The sequence below is a fragment of the Myxocyprinus asiaticus genome, chromosome 4 (assembly GCF_019703515.2).
Source record: "Myxocyprinus asiaticus isolate MX2 ecotype Aquarium Trade chromosome 4, UBuf_Myxa_2, whole genome shotgun sequence".
Taxonomy (NCBI): Eukaryota; Metazoa; Chordata; class Actinopteri; order Cypriniformes; family Catostomidae; genus Myxocyprinus; species Myxocyprinus asiaticus.
Genome location: NC_059347.1, coordinates 14228098 through 14248105, shown reverse-complemented (window position 1 = coordinate 14248105; position 20008 = coordinate 14228098). Strand labels below are relative to the sequence as shown.

General features: G+C 40.3%; 1 protein-coding gene across 5 annotated transcripts; it reads left to right on the top strand.

Annotated features, from left to right (window-relative positions):
• Nucleotides 1–1883: 1883 nt before the first annotated feature.
• On the top strand, nucleotides 1884–19873 carry LOC127439838 (uncharacterized). 5 transcript variants are annotated; one of them, XM_051696071.1, is made up of 10 exons: nucleotides 1884–2202; nucleotides 3988–4024; nucleotides 4304–4606; nucleotides 7156–7479; nucleotides 7593–9471; nucleotides 9919–9975; nucleotides 11045–11249; nucleotides 12508–12641; nucleotides 16976–17047; nucleotides 17131–19873. In XM_051696071.1, exons 3-10 carry the CDS (start codon nucleotides 4321–4323, stop codon nucleotides 17399–17401), a joined length of 3228 nt encoding a protein of 1075 aa, XP_051552031.1. In that variant the 5' UTR covers nucleotides 1884–2202; nucleotides 3988–4024; nucleotides 4304–4320; the 3' UTR covers nucleotides 17402–19873. The 5 variants fall into 5 exon arrangements, with proteins under 5 accessions (XP_051552031.1, XP_051552030.1, XP_051552032.1 ...); XM_051696070.1 differs by having other exon boundaries at nucleotides 3985–4024; XM_051696072.1 differs by lacking the exon at nucleotides 3988–4024 and having other exon boundaries at nucleotides 17134–19873.
• The last annotated feature ends 135 nt before the right edge of the window (nucleotides 19874–20008 follow it).

The window sequence follows — 20008 nt, the reverse complement described above, 5'->3', positions numbered from 1 at the left end:
ACGGACAGATAGACAGACAGATAGATAGATAGATAGGTAGATGGATGGATGGATGGACAGACAGACAGACGGACAGATAGACAGACAGACAGACAGACAGACAGATAGGATGGATGGACGGGTGGCTGGAGATAGACGGACGGGCGGGTGGGCGGATGGACGGACGGACAGACAGACAGATAGATCGATAGGATGGATGGATGGATGGAGATAGACGGACGGACGGACGGACAGACAGACAGATAGGATGGATGGATGGGTGGATGGAGATAGACGGACGGACGGACAGATAGATAGATAGATGATGGATGGACGGACGGACAGACAGACAGAGAGACAGACTGATAGATAGGATGGATGGATGGAGATGGATAGATAGACGGACGGACGGACAGACAGACAGAAGACAGACAGACAGACAGACAGACAGACAGATAGGATGGATGGATGGAGATAGACGGACAGACGGACGGACAGATAGATAGATAGATGATGGATGGACGGACGGACAGACAGACAGATAGACAGACAGACAGATAGATAGGATGATGGATGGATGGAGATGGATAGATAGACTGACGGACGGACGGACGGACGGACGGACGGACGGACAGACAGACAGACAGACAGACAGACAGACAGACAGACAGATAGATAGATAGATAAATAGGATGGATGGATGGATGGATGGATGGAGATGGACGGACGGACGGACGGACAGACAGACAGATAGATAGATAGATCGATAGGATGGATGGATGGAGATGGATAGATAAACGGATGGACAGACAGACAGACAGATAGATAGATGGATGGATGGATTGACAGACAGATGGACAGATGGACAGACATACAGACAGACAGACAGACAGACAGATAGGATGGATGGACGGATGTGTGGATGGAGATAGATGGAAGGACGGACAGACAGACAGATAGATAGATCGATAGGATGGATGGATTGATGGATGGATGGAGATGGATAGATAGACGGACGGACAGACAGATAGACAGACAGATAGATAGATAGATAGGTAGATGGATGGATGGATGGACAGACAGACAGACGGACAGATAGACAGACAGACAGACAGACAGACAGATAGGATGGATGGACAGGTGGCTGGAGATAGACGGACGGGCGGGTGGGCGGATGGACGGACGGACAGACAGACAGATAGATCGATAGGATGGATGGATGGATGGAGATAGACGGACGGACGGACGGACAGACAGACAGATAGGATGGATGGATGGGTGGATGGAGATAGACGGACGGACGGACAGATAGATAGATAGATGATGGATGGACGGACGGTCAGACAGACTGATAGATAGGATGGATGGATGGAGATGGATAGATAGACGGACGGACGGACAGACAAATAGATAGATAGGATGGATGGATGGAGATGGACGGACGGATGAACAGACAGACAGACAGATAGATAGATCGATAGGATGGATGGAGATGGATAGATAAACGGACGGACGGACGGACGGACGGACGGACAGACAGATAGATAGATAGATAGATAGACGGACGGACGGACAGACGGACAGACAGACATACAGACAGACAGATAGGATGGATGGATGGGTGGATGGAGATAGACAGACGGACGGACAGACAGACATACAGATAGATAGGATGGATGGATGGGTGGATGGAGATAGACGGACGGACGGACAGACAGACAGAGATAGATAAATTGCTGGATGGGTGGATGGAGATAGACGGACGGACAGACAGACAGACAGACAGACAGACAGACAGACAGATAGATAGATCATTTGTATAGTCCAGTAGAAATGCTGCCTGATTTCCTGCAGCAGCCAATGACAGCACGCTTTACAGCGGCACACAGAGCGGAAGTCGTCATCGGTGCTCGTCAGTCGCAATGAGAGCAATAATCGGGAATTCTGTTATCTTTATGTGTTGTATATATGTCATACCTAATGTTCTACATACCTTAACGATAAGCCGTGTTGCGGTTCAGTGTGCTCTGTAAATCTGCCCAGCACTCTGGATGTGGGTCTGTAGAGTCTCCGGAAATGACTTCTCACTGGCTTAGAGAAATCACATCTGAGCCGTGAATCAGGAGGATGGATCCGCGAACATTAGTGATATAACTGCACACTTTCACCTCCGGAGACATTGATGTGCGGGGACTGACAGCTGTAAACGAGAAAACAACCGAGGTACTGCTTTTGTAAATGTTCCTGAAGTGCTTCTGATTTATTTATAGACGTTTCGGGGGCCTGACGTACACGAGAGAAGCCTGTTCATAGCCATCATGATGGCCAACACTAATCCAACTGAGACCTTTATGAATATTTCTGATGAATTATGAGAAATATGAAAGTACAAAACGTGGTCTAGTAATATGTTTTCTCAGTCGTGTAATTGCCTGTTCAGTCCAGTTATGAAGTGAAATGTGTCTGCATGTGTAAAGACAGTTTCCTGATGTGTACAGTATACTTGACAGGTTAAAATGTGAACTATGCAGTTGTTCGATTGCATGACAGAAAACAGTTGAATGGGGGGTCTGGGAGGTTCCTCTCAATTCATTGACCACTGAATATGTCCAAAAATGTGTTAATGGAGAGTTGATGTGTTGGCATTTGTTTGTAATTGTTCAGTTAGGAACTTGCACATGGTCAGAAAGGAACCATATTCCAGTCAGTAAACTCTAACAAAACACTCTTTACCAGATGTGTGACTTTCTTTCTTCTGTGATCAGCCCCGACCAGTAGGTGGCGATATGCACGAAGAATGTGAATTGCCAAAAAACAAAAGAAGACTTTAAAAGTGAAAATGAAAGGGGAGATTATTGTTAAAAATGACTTAAATATTGATCTGTGTGTCACCCACACCAATCATATCACTTCTGAAGACATGGATTTAGCCACTGGAGTTAGGGGTGGGCGATATGAGCAAAATCTTATATCACGATATGAGTAATTTTAAATCACGATAACGATACACATCACGATAAAGTTTTTTTTTTATTTTCCTGGAAAACAAATACAGTTTGGTTAACATAATAAATAACCTTATTGTAATGCCTATTTTTGGAAAATCTAGTCTGAGATAAACTCAAGATCTTTTCAAAGCAAAGTGACAAGGAAAATATTACATAATATTAGTTAAAAAAACAAAACACTACGAAAATAACACATCTTGCAGAAAAAAAGACTGAATTAATGTGGAGCGCATCTTTTAGCATTCATAATATTCTTTAGCATGCTTCATTTTGAGGTGGTAAAACAGATTGTTTGTATTCCCACAAGTGATTATTGTCACGCGACACAGTTTGCACTGTCGGCTTTCACGCGTCGGCTTTTGTGAACCTACACCACAGATGTCACACCTGTTTTAACAACAAGCTCCCCTTCATTTTCTTGACTTTTCTAATGATCATATCAACAATAATTCATCAAATGATGGAGAAGTACAGATGTGCGGTGTAGTCAAGTGCACCTCGGTTAAAGAGATGATTCAGCTGTCTGGATCACAGTAATGCTGTCCGGGTAGAGTGTGTCAGATCACAGTGGACTGCTGCATCCTCCACTTTAGAATGCTCAGAATCGGCCGCAAAATTAGAATTGTAAAGCATCAGCAACGAGTTTGTGGGCGTGTTTGCGTCATTGCTTGATTCCTTTAGTGAATCTGCCGTTAAACCAGCATGCACCAATTTTACCAGCCGCATTCCCGCTCAAGCCTGGTTTCAGTCAGACGTGAAGCATGCCCTCTGATAGGAACGCTTGTGCTGCGCATATGCTATAGCAAAATCTCTGTTGATCTATCGTCGCCACAGTATATATCGTCATATCGCCTAGCTCTAACTGGAGTCATATGGATTACTTTTTATACTGCCTTTTTGTGATTTTTGGAGAGTAAAACTTCTGGTCACCATTCACTTGCATTGTTTGGACAGACAGATCTGAAATATTCTTCTAAAAATCTTCAATTTTGTTCAGCAGAAGAAAGAAAATCATACACATCTGGGATGGCATGAGGGTGAGTAAATGATAAGAGAATTTTCTATTTGGGTGAACTATCCCTTGGAGCACCATTCAGATACCATGGTATATAAATATGGTAGTTATTCAGTACCATGGTATATATCAGAGTATCATGGTATGGCCATTTGATACCTTGTAATAAATGTAAAAAGAAAGACTGTAAGATGATCTAGGAGTTGACACAATATTAACAATAATTTATTTTTATATAACATTGTAATTAAGAGTTATGTTGAAATGCATTTAATTAATGTTCTCAATCAAATTTTTCCAGTCCCTTCAGTCCCTAAAATGATGTTGTCCAATCCTCCGACTGACCAGAAAGGGACAGCGCAGGTACCTGCATCTCCAGCTGGTCCGTGCCGGCGTGCTCCACAGTCTCCACTATATCAGGAGCAGCTGGCCGCAGGATGCCGAGAAACCAGCAAGGAAGAGGGTGGATCTGGTAGCAGACCACTGACATCTGTCTTTGAGAAAGCCATGAGGGAAGTTCATCCAGAGACTGACGGAACACGAAGACAGATGGCGTTTGATCCTAGTTCAGCTCGCATGCACATGTATACTCGTGCAGATGAAGGTAATGTTGAAAACATGTGGTCAGAAATAACTAAATCATTCCAAAGAAGTCTTTGCATTCTATCATACTGGTCTTGTTTCGGCATCACCGGTCATAATCCATGTAAATAGCAGTCCAGCCCTAACAATATGTTTTTGTAGATTTGCAAGTCATTGCTCCCAGTATCTTGGTCTAATGACCATTTTTGGATTTCTGTGTGTAATAAACTGATTCTGTACCTGAACTTGAAAATAACAGGAATTTCCAAGATGTTTCTGATTGTAGATGACATAAGTTGCAAAAACAAATAGCCAATTGTTCATCTCTTCTACTTTGCATTAAATTATCTTAAGGACAGAATGTAACTTTCTTTGCAAAGATTTTGATTATCCTTATCCTACAGATATTCGAGCAAGTGTTTGTCGTAAATTAATTTGTTCAGCACTGGAAAAAAATATTAGCTTGAACTTTTTTCCCCCCCAATTTGGCATGGCCAATTCCCAATGCGCTCTAAGTCCTCGTGGTGGTGTAGTGACTCGCCTCAGTCTGGGTGGCGGAGGATGAATCTCAGTTGCCTCCGCGTCTGAGACCGTCAATCCACGCATCTTATCACATGGTTTGTTGAGCACGTCACCGCGGAGACCTAGAGCATGTGGAGGCTTCACGCTATTCTCCGTGGCATCAACGCACAACTCACCACGCGCCCCACCGAGAGCGAGAACCACATTATAGCGACCACGAGGAGGTTAACCCAACGTGACTCTACCCTCCCTAGCAACTGGGCCAATTGGTTGCTTAGGAAGCCTGACTGGAGTCACTCAGCACGCCCTGGATTCGAACTGCAACTCTAGGATTGGTAGTCAGCGTCTTTACTTGCTGAGCTACCCAGGCCCCTATAATGTCCACTACTACAGAAAATAACTCGTCCCTCAGGTTTAATAACAAAAAAGAAAAAGTAGAGGTTACAGCAATGCACTGTAGTACACATGGCAAGATAATAAACATTAAAATACACAGTTTCAAAAGTAGAGCCATGAGCCTAGCTAACTTAAGACTAGTGTGATATAATTGCTTTTTAACCTTGTCTGTGCAAAGTTACACTATATCCAGTGAAGGTAAATTAGTGCCTAAAATTTGCATGTGTAGAGTAAGATTTGTAAAAGCATAAATGAAGTTACAAGTGTAAAAATAAATTGCATCCGCATTCTGCACAGAAAGTTTTGTAAAGTGTAAATCAAGTTGCAAGCATAAGAAAAAAAAATTGCAGTACTTTAATGCTTTGCATAAGTGTAATTCATGTCTTGTGAATCTGTAACTTCATATTAACACAAAGTAAATTTGATCTGTATTCTTCTGACTTCCTTTTTTGACCAAAAACATGGCCAAAAACATTGCAAACCTGCAATCAGCGATATGCAAGCAAAGAAAGGGTGTCATGAACAGCTAAATGGATTGACTGCATAGAATCAGTCTGTATGTGTAAAATAAACAATTGCAAGAGTATAAATTACTTGTGTCTGACACTTGCAACTTGATTTACACCTTTACTAAATGTTCTGTGCGCATGCAAAAAAAATATACGCTTGCAATTTGATTTACGCTTTCACAAAACTTTTTTAACTTTATAATATCCAATATTTTCCGTTCTTGTCACAAAAAAGTAAACTTTCACATGATATGCACAAGAATACAGGAGAACGACTTGCATATAGCAAAATCCAAACACAGGAATAACATGACACATAACTACATTTTAATCAACCTAGAATTTGGAATGTGCTCAAGTAATCGACTAATAGTTGAGGATTAAAAACCCTGCTCGAATGCCGCAAATTGATTTGATATTCCTTTGCACATTTGCCTGCCGTGGGCAACACTGAATCTGTACTTTCCCTTTGAATCCCTCACCAAATCTCGCAGTTACAATTGAGTCCACTGAGAAGCACTATGGATATATGTTCGTCAAGGCGTTGAATGAGAGAAGACGTCATCATCATGGCGTCTTTGGTGTGTGCTTTCAACAAGTGTGGCAATACTTGTAATATTTAAATTTTTATCGAATTCTACTCTTATTGGTATTTGGTTCTTGTTGGAGTCATGCAGACCAACTGACGTGGATCTGCTTCTATGGTGGAAAGGAAATGGGAAGCGTTACAAGAAACCTGGAAGCTTATCAGAGCAGTATATGTGTATGTGCATTTAAGTTTAGGAATTATTTGTTTTTTGTGGGTAGAGTACCTGACTCGAAAATGCCTGTCCCAAAATTACTCAAAAATCCCACCAAAAAAAATGACGATTTATTCAACAGCTCAAGTAATACACATTTTTATGGAAAAATTCTTTAACAGTGTGCTTTAACAAAAATATGAGCTTCACATTTTTGTTTTTAAACTCTCAAAGTCCATTGCAAGTGCCTTAATGTCCCCATGATTTTTGCAAGAGACAAGTAGAAGTTAATTTATGTGACAATGGCCACAAATGCTGTCGATGGAGATTTACTTGTATTAAACCAAGAACGTTCCTCTAAGAACAAACATCTTTTTAATATCTCCTTTTAATCTGCTTTGCAGAGGGCAAGTTGAGGGATCCACGAACATGGACATCTGCCACCTTCAATTCAGCTCCTTTAACTGGCCCATCAGGAGAGCAACTAGGCATTCTAGAACGATTTCTTGTGTCCCATCAAACTGAGATGAAACATCTGCTGACAAATACTCTCGGCTCTTTGACCAAGCGTTTTGAGGCAGTGGAGAAGAGGATGGACCAGCTGTGTTCACAAAGCTGTGCCCACACACGTAGTTTAGCCCTGCTTCACAGTAAAGTTGGCCAACTGGGCAGAGACTTGTCCTCTGGCTGTCCGAATACTCCTTGTGTTTTACCTGCTTGCAGTCTTGGTAAATTTTAATGTTAGCAAGTAAACATATTTCTGTTATGGATGCAAACATCAACACATCATAATTTTGTTTACTTCATAAGTTTCTTAATGTTAATTATTATGTGCTTGCAGGAGAGGATCCAAAAGTGTCAAAAGACAACAAAGGAATGATCTCAAATATTTCCTCTTCTAGGCCACTTTATAGTGCACTGTCCCCAGAGGCAAATAAGGACCCTGTGTGTTCATGGGCAATATCGACTCCTTCCCAGGCCAGGCAAAGCACTGCCCATAAGCCTGAGGACACTAGCTGTCAGTGTCAAATTGGGAATTGCAGTGCTTCCAGTTCATCATATGGAATGCTGAAAACTAGCCCTTCGAGACAGGCTGAGAACTGTTTGCAGGGGAACTACTCACCTGTTTCTGACTTTGAAGAACTGGAGATGGAATTGGAAGCTGAAAAGGATAGAGTTGCATCAAGCTTATTGGTTGATTCTGTTCTCAGCAGCTCAGATAACAATGACAGCCTGGAACTCCTTTGTAAACAGGAAGCTCAATCCTCTGATAGTGTGGAGAATGCTGTTTCCAGTCAGGAATTAGAAGCCACCAAGTATAATCAGTCTTTACATGTTCCTGCACACCCCCAGGTGCCTTCCTTTAGCACTCAATTTCTCAAATATTCATCTCCAAGTGGCTTGAGGTCAAAGACAGATATGGATCCTCTTTATTTATTTTCAAATGCAACAGAATCAAAGCCCTCTGGGAAACCTGCGACATTGACAAATTCCACAAAAGACAAGAGTGAAAATAGTCAGCCGCAGTCCTTCAGTCAAAGTACCTTCTCAAAACCGCTTGGAGCACAACTTAACCCTGATAAATCCAAGGCTTGTTCAGTTCTCTTAGTTAATTTTCAGACTTCTAATAAGAAAGAGGAAGAAATCAGGGAAAAGATTGTCATAAAAGATGAGAAGCCATTCTTAAGTGTTTTTCACTCTACTACTACCTCATTGAGTAATAATTCTTCAGTCTTGGGGAGCATCCCAACTTCAAGACAAATAGAAGGACAGGCAGGTAGAAATGTTGGAGATTCTGCTGACAGCACAAAGGTAGGTAGTAAGGGACAAAGTGAGCAAGTTGAGGAGCATACTAGCTTTGATGGTCAGTTTTCATACTCAAAAGATAGCTCATTAAAACTCCCTTTTCAAGGGTCATTAATCCTGCCATACTGTGAACTCACTTTACCAAACCAATTGGTAAAAAGTGTAGGGGACCTAAAAACACTGGGTTCGATTTTGCCGGTTTATCAAACACCCTCAAGTTCCAAACTCTCTGCTCCAAGAAATGGGTCCTCAAAACCATTTAATCTAGAACTCAAGTCTAACCATGATACTGAAAAACTGTTGAATCAACTCTCTGACACTGCCCAGCGCTTGGTGTCCAGCAGCTACTCCACAAATGACTTGGTACTGCAAGACAGATGGACTGGTTGTAGCAGGTCTGATTCCAAGCTCAAACACTACGATGGTAGGAAACGTCACCTTCCTGGATTTCCTTCTGTTAAAGTAGGTGAAACGCTTTCTCTGTCCTTTCATGAGGAGAAAGAAGAGACATCCGACCATTGGCAGCCGATTCTTGAGGACTCAATAGTCCCCATCTCACCTCGGTTGACTCGGACACTAACTTGTCCTTCTCATGCTTTTTCTATCAACCGGGAGCTGGATAAAGACACTGTGTGTTCTCCTAGCTTGTCTCAAGTTTTTCAGCCCACCACTCTGCCTATGTCTACTTTAAGCAAAGGGAGCTTCTCTTGGGCAGGTATTAGTACTGTCCTGGCTTTATCTTCTCCAGTGTCCTTCAGACTGTGGTTTCGACACAGGCGACTCAACTTGCACATGCAGGTGTCACGTCCTGGTGTCCATACGGTTGTAAGTCGGATTTTGGGCCAGTGCAAGTCTCATCCTTATCGACCACTGGTTGACTTTACAGCCCCACCAGGTTTTGACAATGATCACCAGTAAGTTATAACTGATGACACTTCTGTTTTGCATGCTAAATAAATGGTTTGATTTTGTTTTGATTGCATGAAAGTTGATATAATATGAACTGAAAGTCACAGGGTTCCCACTGCCATGGAAAACCTGGAAATATCAGGGAGTTTATGATTATAATTTCCAGGCCTGGAAAGGTAATGGGAATAAACAAAATCCTAAAAGGTCTGGGAAAGTTTTTATAGTAACTATAAGTATTTCTAATTATATTTGTTTCTAAAATATTTTTAGCAGGAAATTGCTCTTTGTAAAAAATATTTGGCTGGTAGTCACAAACGACTTGTAAAGTCATGGCAAAATCATGGAAATTAATTGGTGAAAAGGTGTGGGAACCCTTCCTTGACAAATTATTACCTGCATGCTGCTTGCTTTAAAAATTCAACTCGTTTTGATCTACATCTTTTCATTAATAGCTATACACGACGATCCAGTCAAGAAGCTACACCCAGCAGGAAAAGGGCTTCAGCACGGTGGGCATATCCCCCTGCAGCACAGTAGTCTGATGCATATCTCTGGAAACCCTACCATACATAACTGATTACACGATTAAAATGTTGTCTATTTTTGCTCACCATTTATGGTTTAGTGTAAAAAGTTTCATTTCTGCGCCACTAGCTGCACCAAATGTAATTGCAAGAAAAATGATTATTTTTCAAATATACGGAGGTCCATAGAGGCCATGCATTATTGTTATTATATTATTATTAGTGGCACTTGCTAATCCAAACATCACTATGACTATCGGTGAATTAAGTTTCCTGAAATATCACACCGCTTGTCTCTGTGACGGCATCTCTGATCTGACGGCATCTCTGATCTGTCACCATCTTCATAACATTTAAAAATCTAGTTATTTTTGCTATTCTTTTTGGTTCTGCTAGTGGTGCAGACATTGCACACTTCACCTTTATGGATTATGTCTGTAAAGTGATCCATATACTGGCTAGGGATGGGCACAAGTACTCGAGAACATCATTTATGACATGACTTTTAACTAAATTCAAAATTCAGTGACAACTATGTACAAATGTGTCAAAAAGGACTTATATTTAAGTTTGAGATTATGTAATGATTTTTGATGGTACCTTACGGTCTGAATCATCACAGCATCAAGCTCCAACACAGCACACTGTGACTTTCTGTCCTGGGCAGATACTGCACTAAACACTCCAGAGACGCACACACATACAAGATGAGTTCTTTTTTTCAAACAACTAGATGAAGCGCAGCTGAATGGAACAGAATGTTTGGTCTTCAAAACTATTTTCATCCCCCAGATTACTCGACAAGTAGGCTAATTGAGTAATTACTTAAAATACGCGAGTAGACAAAATGCCCAAAATGCCCATCCCTAATACCAGTAGTGAAAAACAAATCTGCAGTCTTTTCATCTTAAAGCATGAAGCCAATCCATCTGCCAATTTTGCAATCTGCTGTAATGACTAGTATTAAGCTGACCACATAATCATAAAGATATTAAATTTATATTGTCAATCACCTGCTCTCTAAATGACATATTGCTCCTTTTAATGTGTTTAGGAAAGCATCATCAACATTTCATCTGTCAAAAATTCGTCTCACACCAGAACGGAGTCTGGATCATTCCCCACGGCACAGCATCAGCCCTAAATCTCTGCGTTTGGATGGATCTCCCACTGAATCTGTCCCCAGTTTTGCTATTGTCAGTGCAAATGTGAAATACCCTGGTCTGCATGGTCGGGGGGCATCTAGAGAAATGAACCAGGTATTCTCTTCCAGCAATTGAACAGAGTTTTGAAAAGAAGGATAAAATACAGTAAGTATATACAGTATATACTGTATATATACATACAGTACTGATCAAATGTTTAAGGCACTCTTCAAAAATAATGCCATAAATAGTTTACATTATCAATTAATGTCATATAAAGTCCAGTAAACATAAAAATATCAAAATCAACATTTGGTGTGATAGCCTGTCTAAATTGATTCTGTGTCTTCATGTAATCCCAGACTGACTCAATGATATTGAGATCCGGGCTCTGTGGGGGCCATACCATCTGTTGTAAGGCTCCTTGTTCTTCTAGACAAATGTTTTTGTGAAAAATATAGTGCGCCTGAGACTTTTGCATGGTACTGTGTGTGTGTGTGTGTGTGTGTGTGTGTGTGTGTGTATATATATATATATATATATATAAAATACACCGATCAGCCACAACATTAAAACCATTTGCCTAATATTGTGTTGGTCCCCCTTGTGCCGCCAAAACATTGCCAACCCACATCTCAGAAAAGCATTCTGAGATGATATTCTTCTGACCACAATTCTACAGAGTCCCATCTGGCACCAACAATCATGCCACGGTCCAAATCACTGAGATCAAATTTTTTCCCCATTCTGATGGTTGATGTGAACATTAATTGAAGCTCCTGACCCGTATCTGCATGATTTTATGCACTGCACTGCTGCCACACGATTGGCTTATTAGATAATCGCATGGATGATTGTTGGTGCCAGATGGGCTGGTTTGAGTATTTCTGTAACTGCTGATCTCCTGGGATTTTCACACACAACAGTCTCTAGAATTTACTCTGAATGGTGTCAAAAACAAAAAACATCCAGTGAGCGGCATTTCTGTGGACGGAAACACCTTGTTGATGAGAGAGGTCAACAGAGAATAGACAGAATGGTTCGAACTGACAAAGTCTATGGTAACTCAAATAACCACTCTGTAGTGAGAAGAATAGTATCTCAGAATGCTATTCTGAGATGTGGATTGGCACTGTTTGGCAGCACGAGGGGGACCTACACAATATTAGGCAAGTGGTTTTAATATTGTGGCTGATTGGTGTGTGTATGTGTATATATATATATATATACACTGTACATACATGCATATACAAATATGCATGCTTGGGATTAGATTTGAAAAATGAATATCTTGACATACTGATGTTGCTGAACCGAAAGATTACAAGTGCCAGTTGAGTTTTCTGTAGAATGACATTCATCTTTCTTTTAGGTGGGACTTTATGATGCTAATGCTGGAGCTCCACCAGGTCAGCGTTCCAAAAAGGTCTCCCAAATTAGGATTCGCAAGACTGTTCCAAAACCTGATAACAACCTTACACCAATGGGACTTCCCAAACCAAAGAGGTGAGCATTTTCTCTCAACTCCTCTGGCCCTCATGATTAATATACAGTAAGGTCCATAAGTATATGGACAGTGACACAAGTTTCATCATTTTGGCTCTGTACGCTGCCACAATGGATTTGAAATGAAACAATCAAGACGTAATTGAAGTACAGACTGTCAGCTTTAATTTGAAGGGATTTGTATCCAAATTGGGCGAACGGTTTATACACAGACCCCCTTTTTCAGGGGCTCAAAAGTAATTGGACAGACTAATATAATCATAAATAAATGGATCATTCTTAATACTTGGTTGAAAATCCTTTGCAGTGAATGACTGTCTGAAGTCTGGAACCCATGGACTAGGGATGTGCGAGACTAGTCGACTAAACGGTTCTGATGCTGCTAGTCAACACTGGAATTACTAGTCGGTTAATATTTTTCCCCATTAAACTGTTCAACATTTTTACACATTTACGTTTGGCTTTATATTTTTACAGAGGCTGCACTTAAATTACTGTCATATTAATGTTACACATTTTAAATATAATTAATAATACAAATATTATTGAAAAAAGAGGATTTCTGGAGCAGATACAAAGTTTCATTTCACCTCAGGCTGCGCATGCTGCTTCCCTCTCTCACTCGCGGCACACGCAGGGAAATGTCCTCTCGCTAGACAAGCAAACTCAGCAAAGAAGCTATATAAATCACTTCGGTGGTGGAAGCAGATTTCCACATTTGTGTGAGTCAAGTCCTGTCTTTCACCAGACCATGTCGACAGAAAATGACTGTTTTAGGCAAGGAATGCCATTTTTTTTAAGGAAGTTATTTTCAACGAGGTGCCAACTGCTTAACGTGTTAAACTATCTTTTATTCTGTGTGCACGTCATGTTTAGAATACATTAGGTTTATTGTAGGCTACATCACAGGCATATTTTTTTCTGTCCTATAGCTATTTTATTTTATTTTTTTACATTGTAACTGTCATTGGTTAACGTTCTTTACAGAACAGCTGTCATATTAGATCAGTGGCTAATGCACGACTGCACATCTCTTAGATTTGGCTTAGCCTACCTGTTAATTATTTTCAACAATGTCCTGTCTGTTTTAATATGTTAAGTAACTTTTACTTGGTGAATTCAGTTTAGAACAGGCTATTAAGGTTGCGTTATTGGTCCTGCAATATTCACTCAGTTGTTTTCAATAAATATGCCTATATACCGCTAATGTTGATTCAGTGAATGCGTGTCATGTTCTATATTTAATGTAACATGATGCAAGGTGAACATGTCGCAGATAAATGCCCTTTTCAGTGGAATTTAGCGTCGGATTTGGAATAGAATAGATACATTTTAAATTGGTCGCATAAACGGTTTTTTTGTCTGTTTTCTGAAGGTTGGTTTCTTTTTAGATTAGTCGACTCTAAAATTTTCATTTAAACATGGACATCACCAAATTCTGGGTTCTCTCCCTAGTGATGCTTTGCCAGGCCTTTACTGCAGCTGTCTTAAGTTGCTGCTTGTTTGTGCAGTTTTGTCTTCAGCAAGTGAAATGCATGTTCGATTGGGTTGAGATCAGGTGACTGACTTAGCCATTGAAGAATATTCCACTTCTTTGCCTTGAAAAGCTCTTTTGCTTTTACAGCTTGTTTTGGGTCACTTTTCATTAGTACTGTGAGGCGCCGTCTTTCAGTTTTGCAGAATTTGGCTGAATCTGAGCAGATAGTATAACCCTAAACACTTCAGAATTCATCCTGCTGCTTCTGTCTGCAGTCATATCATTAACAAACACTAGTGACCCATTTCCATTGGTAGATAAACATGCCCATGCCATAACACTGCCTCCACAAGGTTTTACAGGTAATGTGGTATGCTTCAATCATGAGCCGCTCCTTCCCTTCTCCATACTCTTCTCTTCCCATGATTCTGGTACAGGTTCATCTTAGTTTCATCTGTCCAAAAAATAGTGTTTCAGAATTTGGCAGATTTTTATATTTTATATGCAGATTATATAATCTAATCTGTCCTTCCTATTCTTGAGGCTCACCAGTGGTTTGCACCTTGTGGTAAACCCTCTGTATTTACTTTCATGAAGTCTTCTCTTTATTGTAGACATTGACACTGATACGCCTACCTCCTGGAGAGTGTTCTTGACTTGGCTTGATGTTGTGAAGTAATTTTTTCCACCAAGGAAATAATTTTGTGATCCTCCACCACAGTCTTCCATGGTCATCCAGGCCTTCAGGTGTTGCTGAGATCACCAGTGTGTTCCTTCTTTTCAAGAATGTACCAAATTGTTGATTTGGCCACTTCTAAGGTTCTGCTTTCTCTCTGATGGATTTGTTTTGTTTTGACCTAATGATGGCCAGCTTTAGTTGCTTTGACCACTCTTTGGATCTTACAGCAACAGCTTCCCAATCCAAATTCCACATTTGGAATCAGGTCCAGACCTTTTAACTGCTTAATTTTTAATGAAATAACCTGGGAACAGCCCATACCTGGCCATGAAACAGCTTCTCATTCGATTGTTCAATTACTTTTGAGCCCCTGAAAATGGGAGTCTGTGTAAAAAATGTGCTATAATTCCTAAACCATTCACCCAATTTGGAAATCCCTTCAAATTAAAGCTGAAAATCTGCACTTCAATGTATCTTGATTGCATCATTTAAAACCCATTGTGGTGGCGTACAGAGCCAAAATGATGAAACTTATGTCACTGCTCAAACACTTATGGACCTAACTGTAATTGTGGTATCTAATTAGGGCTGGGAGATACAACTAGAAAATATCCCAATGTTGAACTTTTGACAAAATTCAGTATATATCGATATTTGTGTATCTACTCTGAAATGTCTCAAGAATTCAGAAATAGCAAAAATATTTGGTTTTTTTTACAGATTCTGAAGACAATTTGAGTGGTGCTTGCCAATGCAGAAGTTTTTGTTATTATTACGACCAAATGAACCAGCATTTCTAGCAGCAAATAGACCTACTGGCGAGGTCTTTAGGAAAATGAATGGGCAGAAATATTCACAATGATGATTAATTTTATATAGCAAACAAAATAATATTAAAAATACACTGATGAGCCAAAACATTATGACCACTCACAGGTGAAGCGAATAACATTGATCATCTCCTAACAAGGGCACATGTCAGGGTCTGGGTAGATTAGATGGTAAGGGAACAATCAGTTCTCATGGTTCAACGTGTTGAATGCAGGAGAAATGGGCAGGAGTAAAGACCTGAGTGACTTTGAAAAGTGCCAAATTGTTATGGCCAGACGACTGGGTCAGAGCATCTCTGAAATGGCAAGGCTTGTGGGATGCTTCCAGTCAGCAGTGGTGAGTACCTGCCAACAGTGGTCCGAGGAGGGACAAACTACAAACCGGCGACAGGGTGTTGGGCGCCCAAGGCTCATCGATGCACGAGTGCAACGAAGACTATCGCATCTGGTCCGAACCGACAGAAGTTCTACTGTGGCACAAGTCACAGAAACTTTTAATGATGGGTATGGGAGGAATGTATTACAACAACACACAGTGCATTGCACCCTGCTGCGTATGGGGCTACATAGCCGCAGACCGGTCATAGTGCCCATGATGACCCCTGTCCACCGTAAAAAGTGCCCACAATGGGCACATGACCGTCAGAACCTTGGAGCAGTGGAAAAAGGTCGCCTGGTCCAATGTGTCCCATTTTCTTTTTCATCATGTGAATGGCCATGTACATGTGCGCCGTTTATCTGGGGAAGTGATGGCACCAGAATGCACAGTGGGAAGACGACAAGCCGGTTGAGGAAGTGTGACGCTCTGGGCAATGTTCTGCTGGGAAACCCTGGGTCCGGCCATTCATGTTGATGTCAATTTGACACATGCCACCTGCCTAAACATCGTTGCAGACCAGGTACACCCCTTCATGGCAATGGTATTCCCAGGATAATGCGCCCTAACACATTACACACATTGTTCGGGATTGGTTTGAGAAAAATGAAGAGTGTTAAAGGTGTTGCCCTGGCCCCCAAATTCCCCAGATCTCAATCCGATTGAGCATCTGTGGGATGAGCTGGACTAACAAGTCCAATCCACGGCGGCTCCAACTCGCAACTTACAGGACTTGAAGGACCTGCTGCTAATGTCTTGTTGCCAGATACCACAGGACATCTTCAGGGGTCTTGTAGAGTCTGTGCCTCGTCGGGTTGGCGCTGTTTTGGCGGCATGCAGAAAACCAACAGCATATTAGGCAGGTGGTCATAATGTTTTGGCTCATCAGTGTATATCGTCAGTACACTGCCCAGACGTATATCTAATGTTTGTAAAATGTTATCTCATATTGGTACATTTGTTTTCCATAAGGTTGAAGAAAAAGGAATTCAGTTTGGAAGAAATATATACCAACAAGAATTACAAGTCTCCAGCCCCTAACAGGTTTGCGACCACCGTTTACTTTTTGCTCTAGATTGAAGCTTTTGGGTGTTTCTGGAAATTGATTGTTACTTTCATTTATTCAGAAGTCTGGAGACGATATTTGAAGAGCCGAAAGAGAAGAATGGCGCTCTGGTGTGCATTGGTCATCAGAAACGTAAACGAGTTCTAGATTTTCCAGATTTCACACTGCCACGGAAACGCAAGGCTAAAAGTAACCTGGGGCCACTACGTGTAAAGGGGCCACGGGGAAGGGCTCGTAGGGGTAGACAAGATGACGCTGACCTTGACATAATGCTTATCGAGAGGCTTACAGAACTGGAAGACTACTTTTCTCGCCAAGGCCTGGAGGTTTAAGCAAAGTTGTTTCCACAAATCTTCGTTTTCAGTTCTTGTGAACAGGTTTTAGGTTACCAGAAATGTTGGTTTTAGTCATACTGCCTGAACATGCAAAGAATTGGAGCTTCACACATCATTGTTCACTTTAGAACAATTAGCGATAGATGGACATTTTTCCTGTAGCATTTACAGTTGAGACTTCAAATTAATGTGCACTGACCCAAAAGACATTTGAGCAGTGTGTTTGTGTGTGAGGGTGTACATAATACAAGCACATTATAGTTAAACTTCAACAAAGCACTTTCTGTTTCCCCACAATGTGATTGTTGCAGCTATGTTACTCTCGCATTCGCTACACGTTGCTAACCAGCATGTTCCTTACCGTGATTTTGAGCCTGTGTTTGAAGACTGTTTATGCATTTCATGATTTCACTAATAAGGTGGGTGCTCATTCTAGACTACTAATGATCTTATCAAATTAGCATCTTGAATTATTTAACCATTTTTCATGTGCATTAAGTCTGGACTGCAAGTATTACTTAAACCATTTTCCCTGTGTATCTGAAATGCTAAAGGACTTGCTACCAAAAACCGGACTAGAAAAAATATATATTTTGTAAGTCGTTATCTTCTATTAAGTCAATCTTTTAAAGGAATAGTTCACCCCAGAATGAAAGTTCTCTCAACATTTACTCACCCTCATGCCATCCCAGATGTGTATGACTTCAAATAAAGATTTTTAGAAGAATATCTCAGCTCTGTAGGTCCATAAAATGCAAGTGAATGGTGACCAGAACTTTAAAACTCCAAAAGGCATATAAAGTCAGTATAAAAGTAATCCATAAGACTCCAGTGGTTTAACCCATGTCTTCAGAAGTGATATGATAGGTGTGTGTGAGAAATAGATCAATATTTAAGTCCTTTTTTTTACTACAAATCTCCAATTTCACATTCACATTGTTATTTTGTTTTTGGCAATTCACATTCTTCATATATATCGCCACCTACTGGGCAGGGAGAATTTATAGTAAAAAAGGACTTTGGATATTGGATAAAGGATATTGATCTGTTTCTCACCCACACCGATCATATCACATCTGAAGACATGGATTAAACCTTTTTTTTAGCTTCAAAGTTCTGGTCACCATTCACTTGCATTGAAAGGACCAACAGAGCTGATATCTTCTTCTAAAAATCTTTGTTTGTGTTCAGCTGCAGAAAGAAAGTCATACACATCTGGGATGGCATGAGGGTGAGTAAATAATGAGAGAATATTCATTTTTTGGATGAACACTTTGCAGTATTTGGCTTTTCCTTGCGATTTTTTTTTTTTTTTGTTTGTTTCTTTTAAAAATCTTAATGTATTTCATTTAGATGTTAAAGTTTGTGTTTTTGCATTTGTTGATCATGGGCTGTCATGTTAAAATTGGCTTTCTTTCAGCCTTTTTAAGTTAAATTGATCCATTGCGGCTGTCCTTCTAATGCTTCACTGTTTGATTTAATTAAATACATTTGTATTCGGTAGTATCAAATTATAACATTTATTCTGTCCTATGCCGTATAGTAAGAGAACATGCAGAGCCTCTAACACAAGATAAGCCAGTAATTTGAAGTTTCTATTTGGTTAAAAATGTGGGGGGGGGGGGGCACTTTGATTTCATGGTAATTGAGAGAATGCTTTTGTTCATCACATACTTAAAAGGCAAATGCATTTATCCAATGCTGAGCTCAGTTTTGATATTTGATAAATGTTTGCAGTGAATCTATGCCTCTGTCTTGCAGGTGTAATATCTGGTTGACGTTAAGAATGCATTACATCCCCCACCACTTGGTTTATTTAGCAGCTAATAAAGTGATGAGCTGGCCCGATTCGACATGGGTTGGTTTTAGTTTTATCATTCCATTGTACAGCTTCTTTTTCTTATTGTTTGAGGATGCAAGCAAGGCCAGGTATTTAGTTTTGATGTGGTCAGGTTTATTTCATGATTTATTTTTCCTATTAGAGAGCTTTTACAATCAACTGTAATGTACTTTTGGACCTATAATCTAAAGCTTTGGAAGTCTATCAGATATCTACACTTGATCCCCAAAGAGTCTGAGCCTTTACCTGACAAGCATCTCTGTGCCAGTAGAACGGAGTGATAGAAACGTGATTTCAACACAACCTGCAGCCATAAGTAGTCTGCTTATTTCTTTGAACTGTTAGGATGGTACACACAGACCCTAATTTTGAAAAGAAAGATGTTATATGTTTACACAGGTATGCAGTGGAACTGCCTGTTTGATCTTTTTTCATGATGGAAAGATTTCCATTTTGTATTGATCTTTTTTTTTTATTATTTCTTTATTTCCCTACCATCCACACAGTGTTACAGATACTGCGACTGTGCTTCTGATCCTTTACCCCACCAACACTAAATACTGCTTGAGTGCTGTAATGCAATGTGATTTTATATAAGTATTTTATGAATAAAATTGTGTTAAATAAGACATTCTTACATATTATGCTTGGCTTTTTATTCATATTTAAAATACTTGAATATCAATTTTTTCTGATAATTTTATGTCACTGCTGTAAAGGTCCAATATAAAAGGATTATAATAATAATAATAATAAAAAAACAT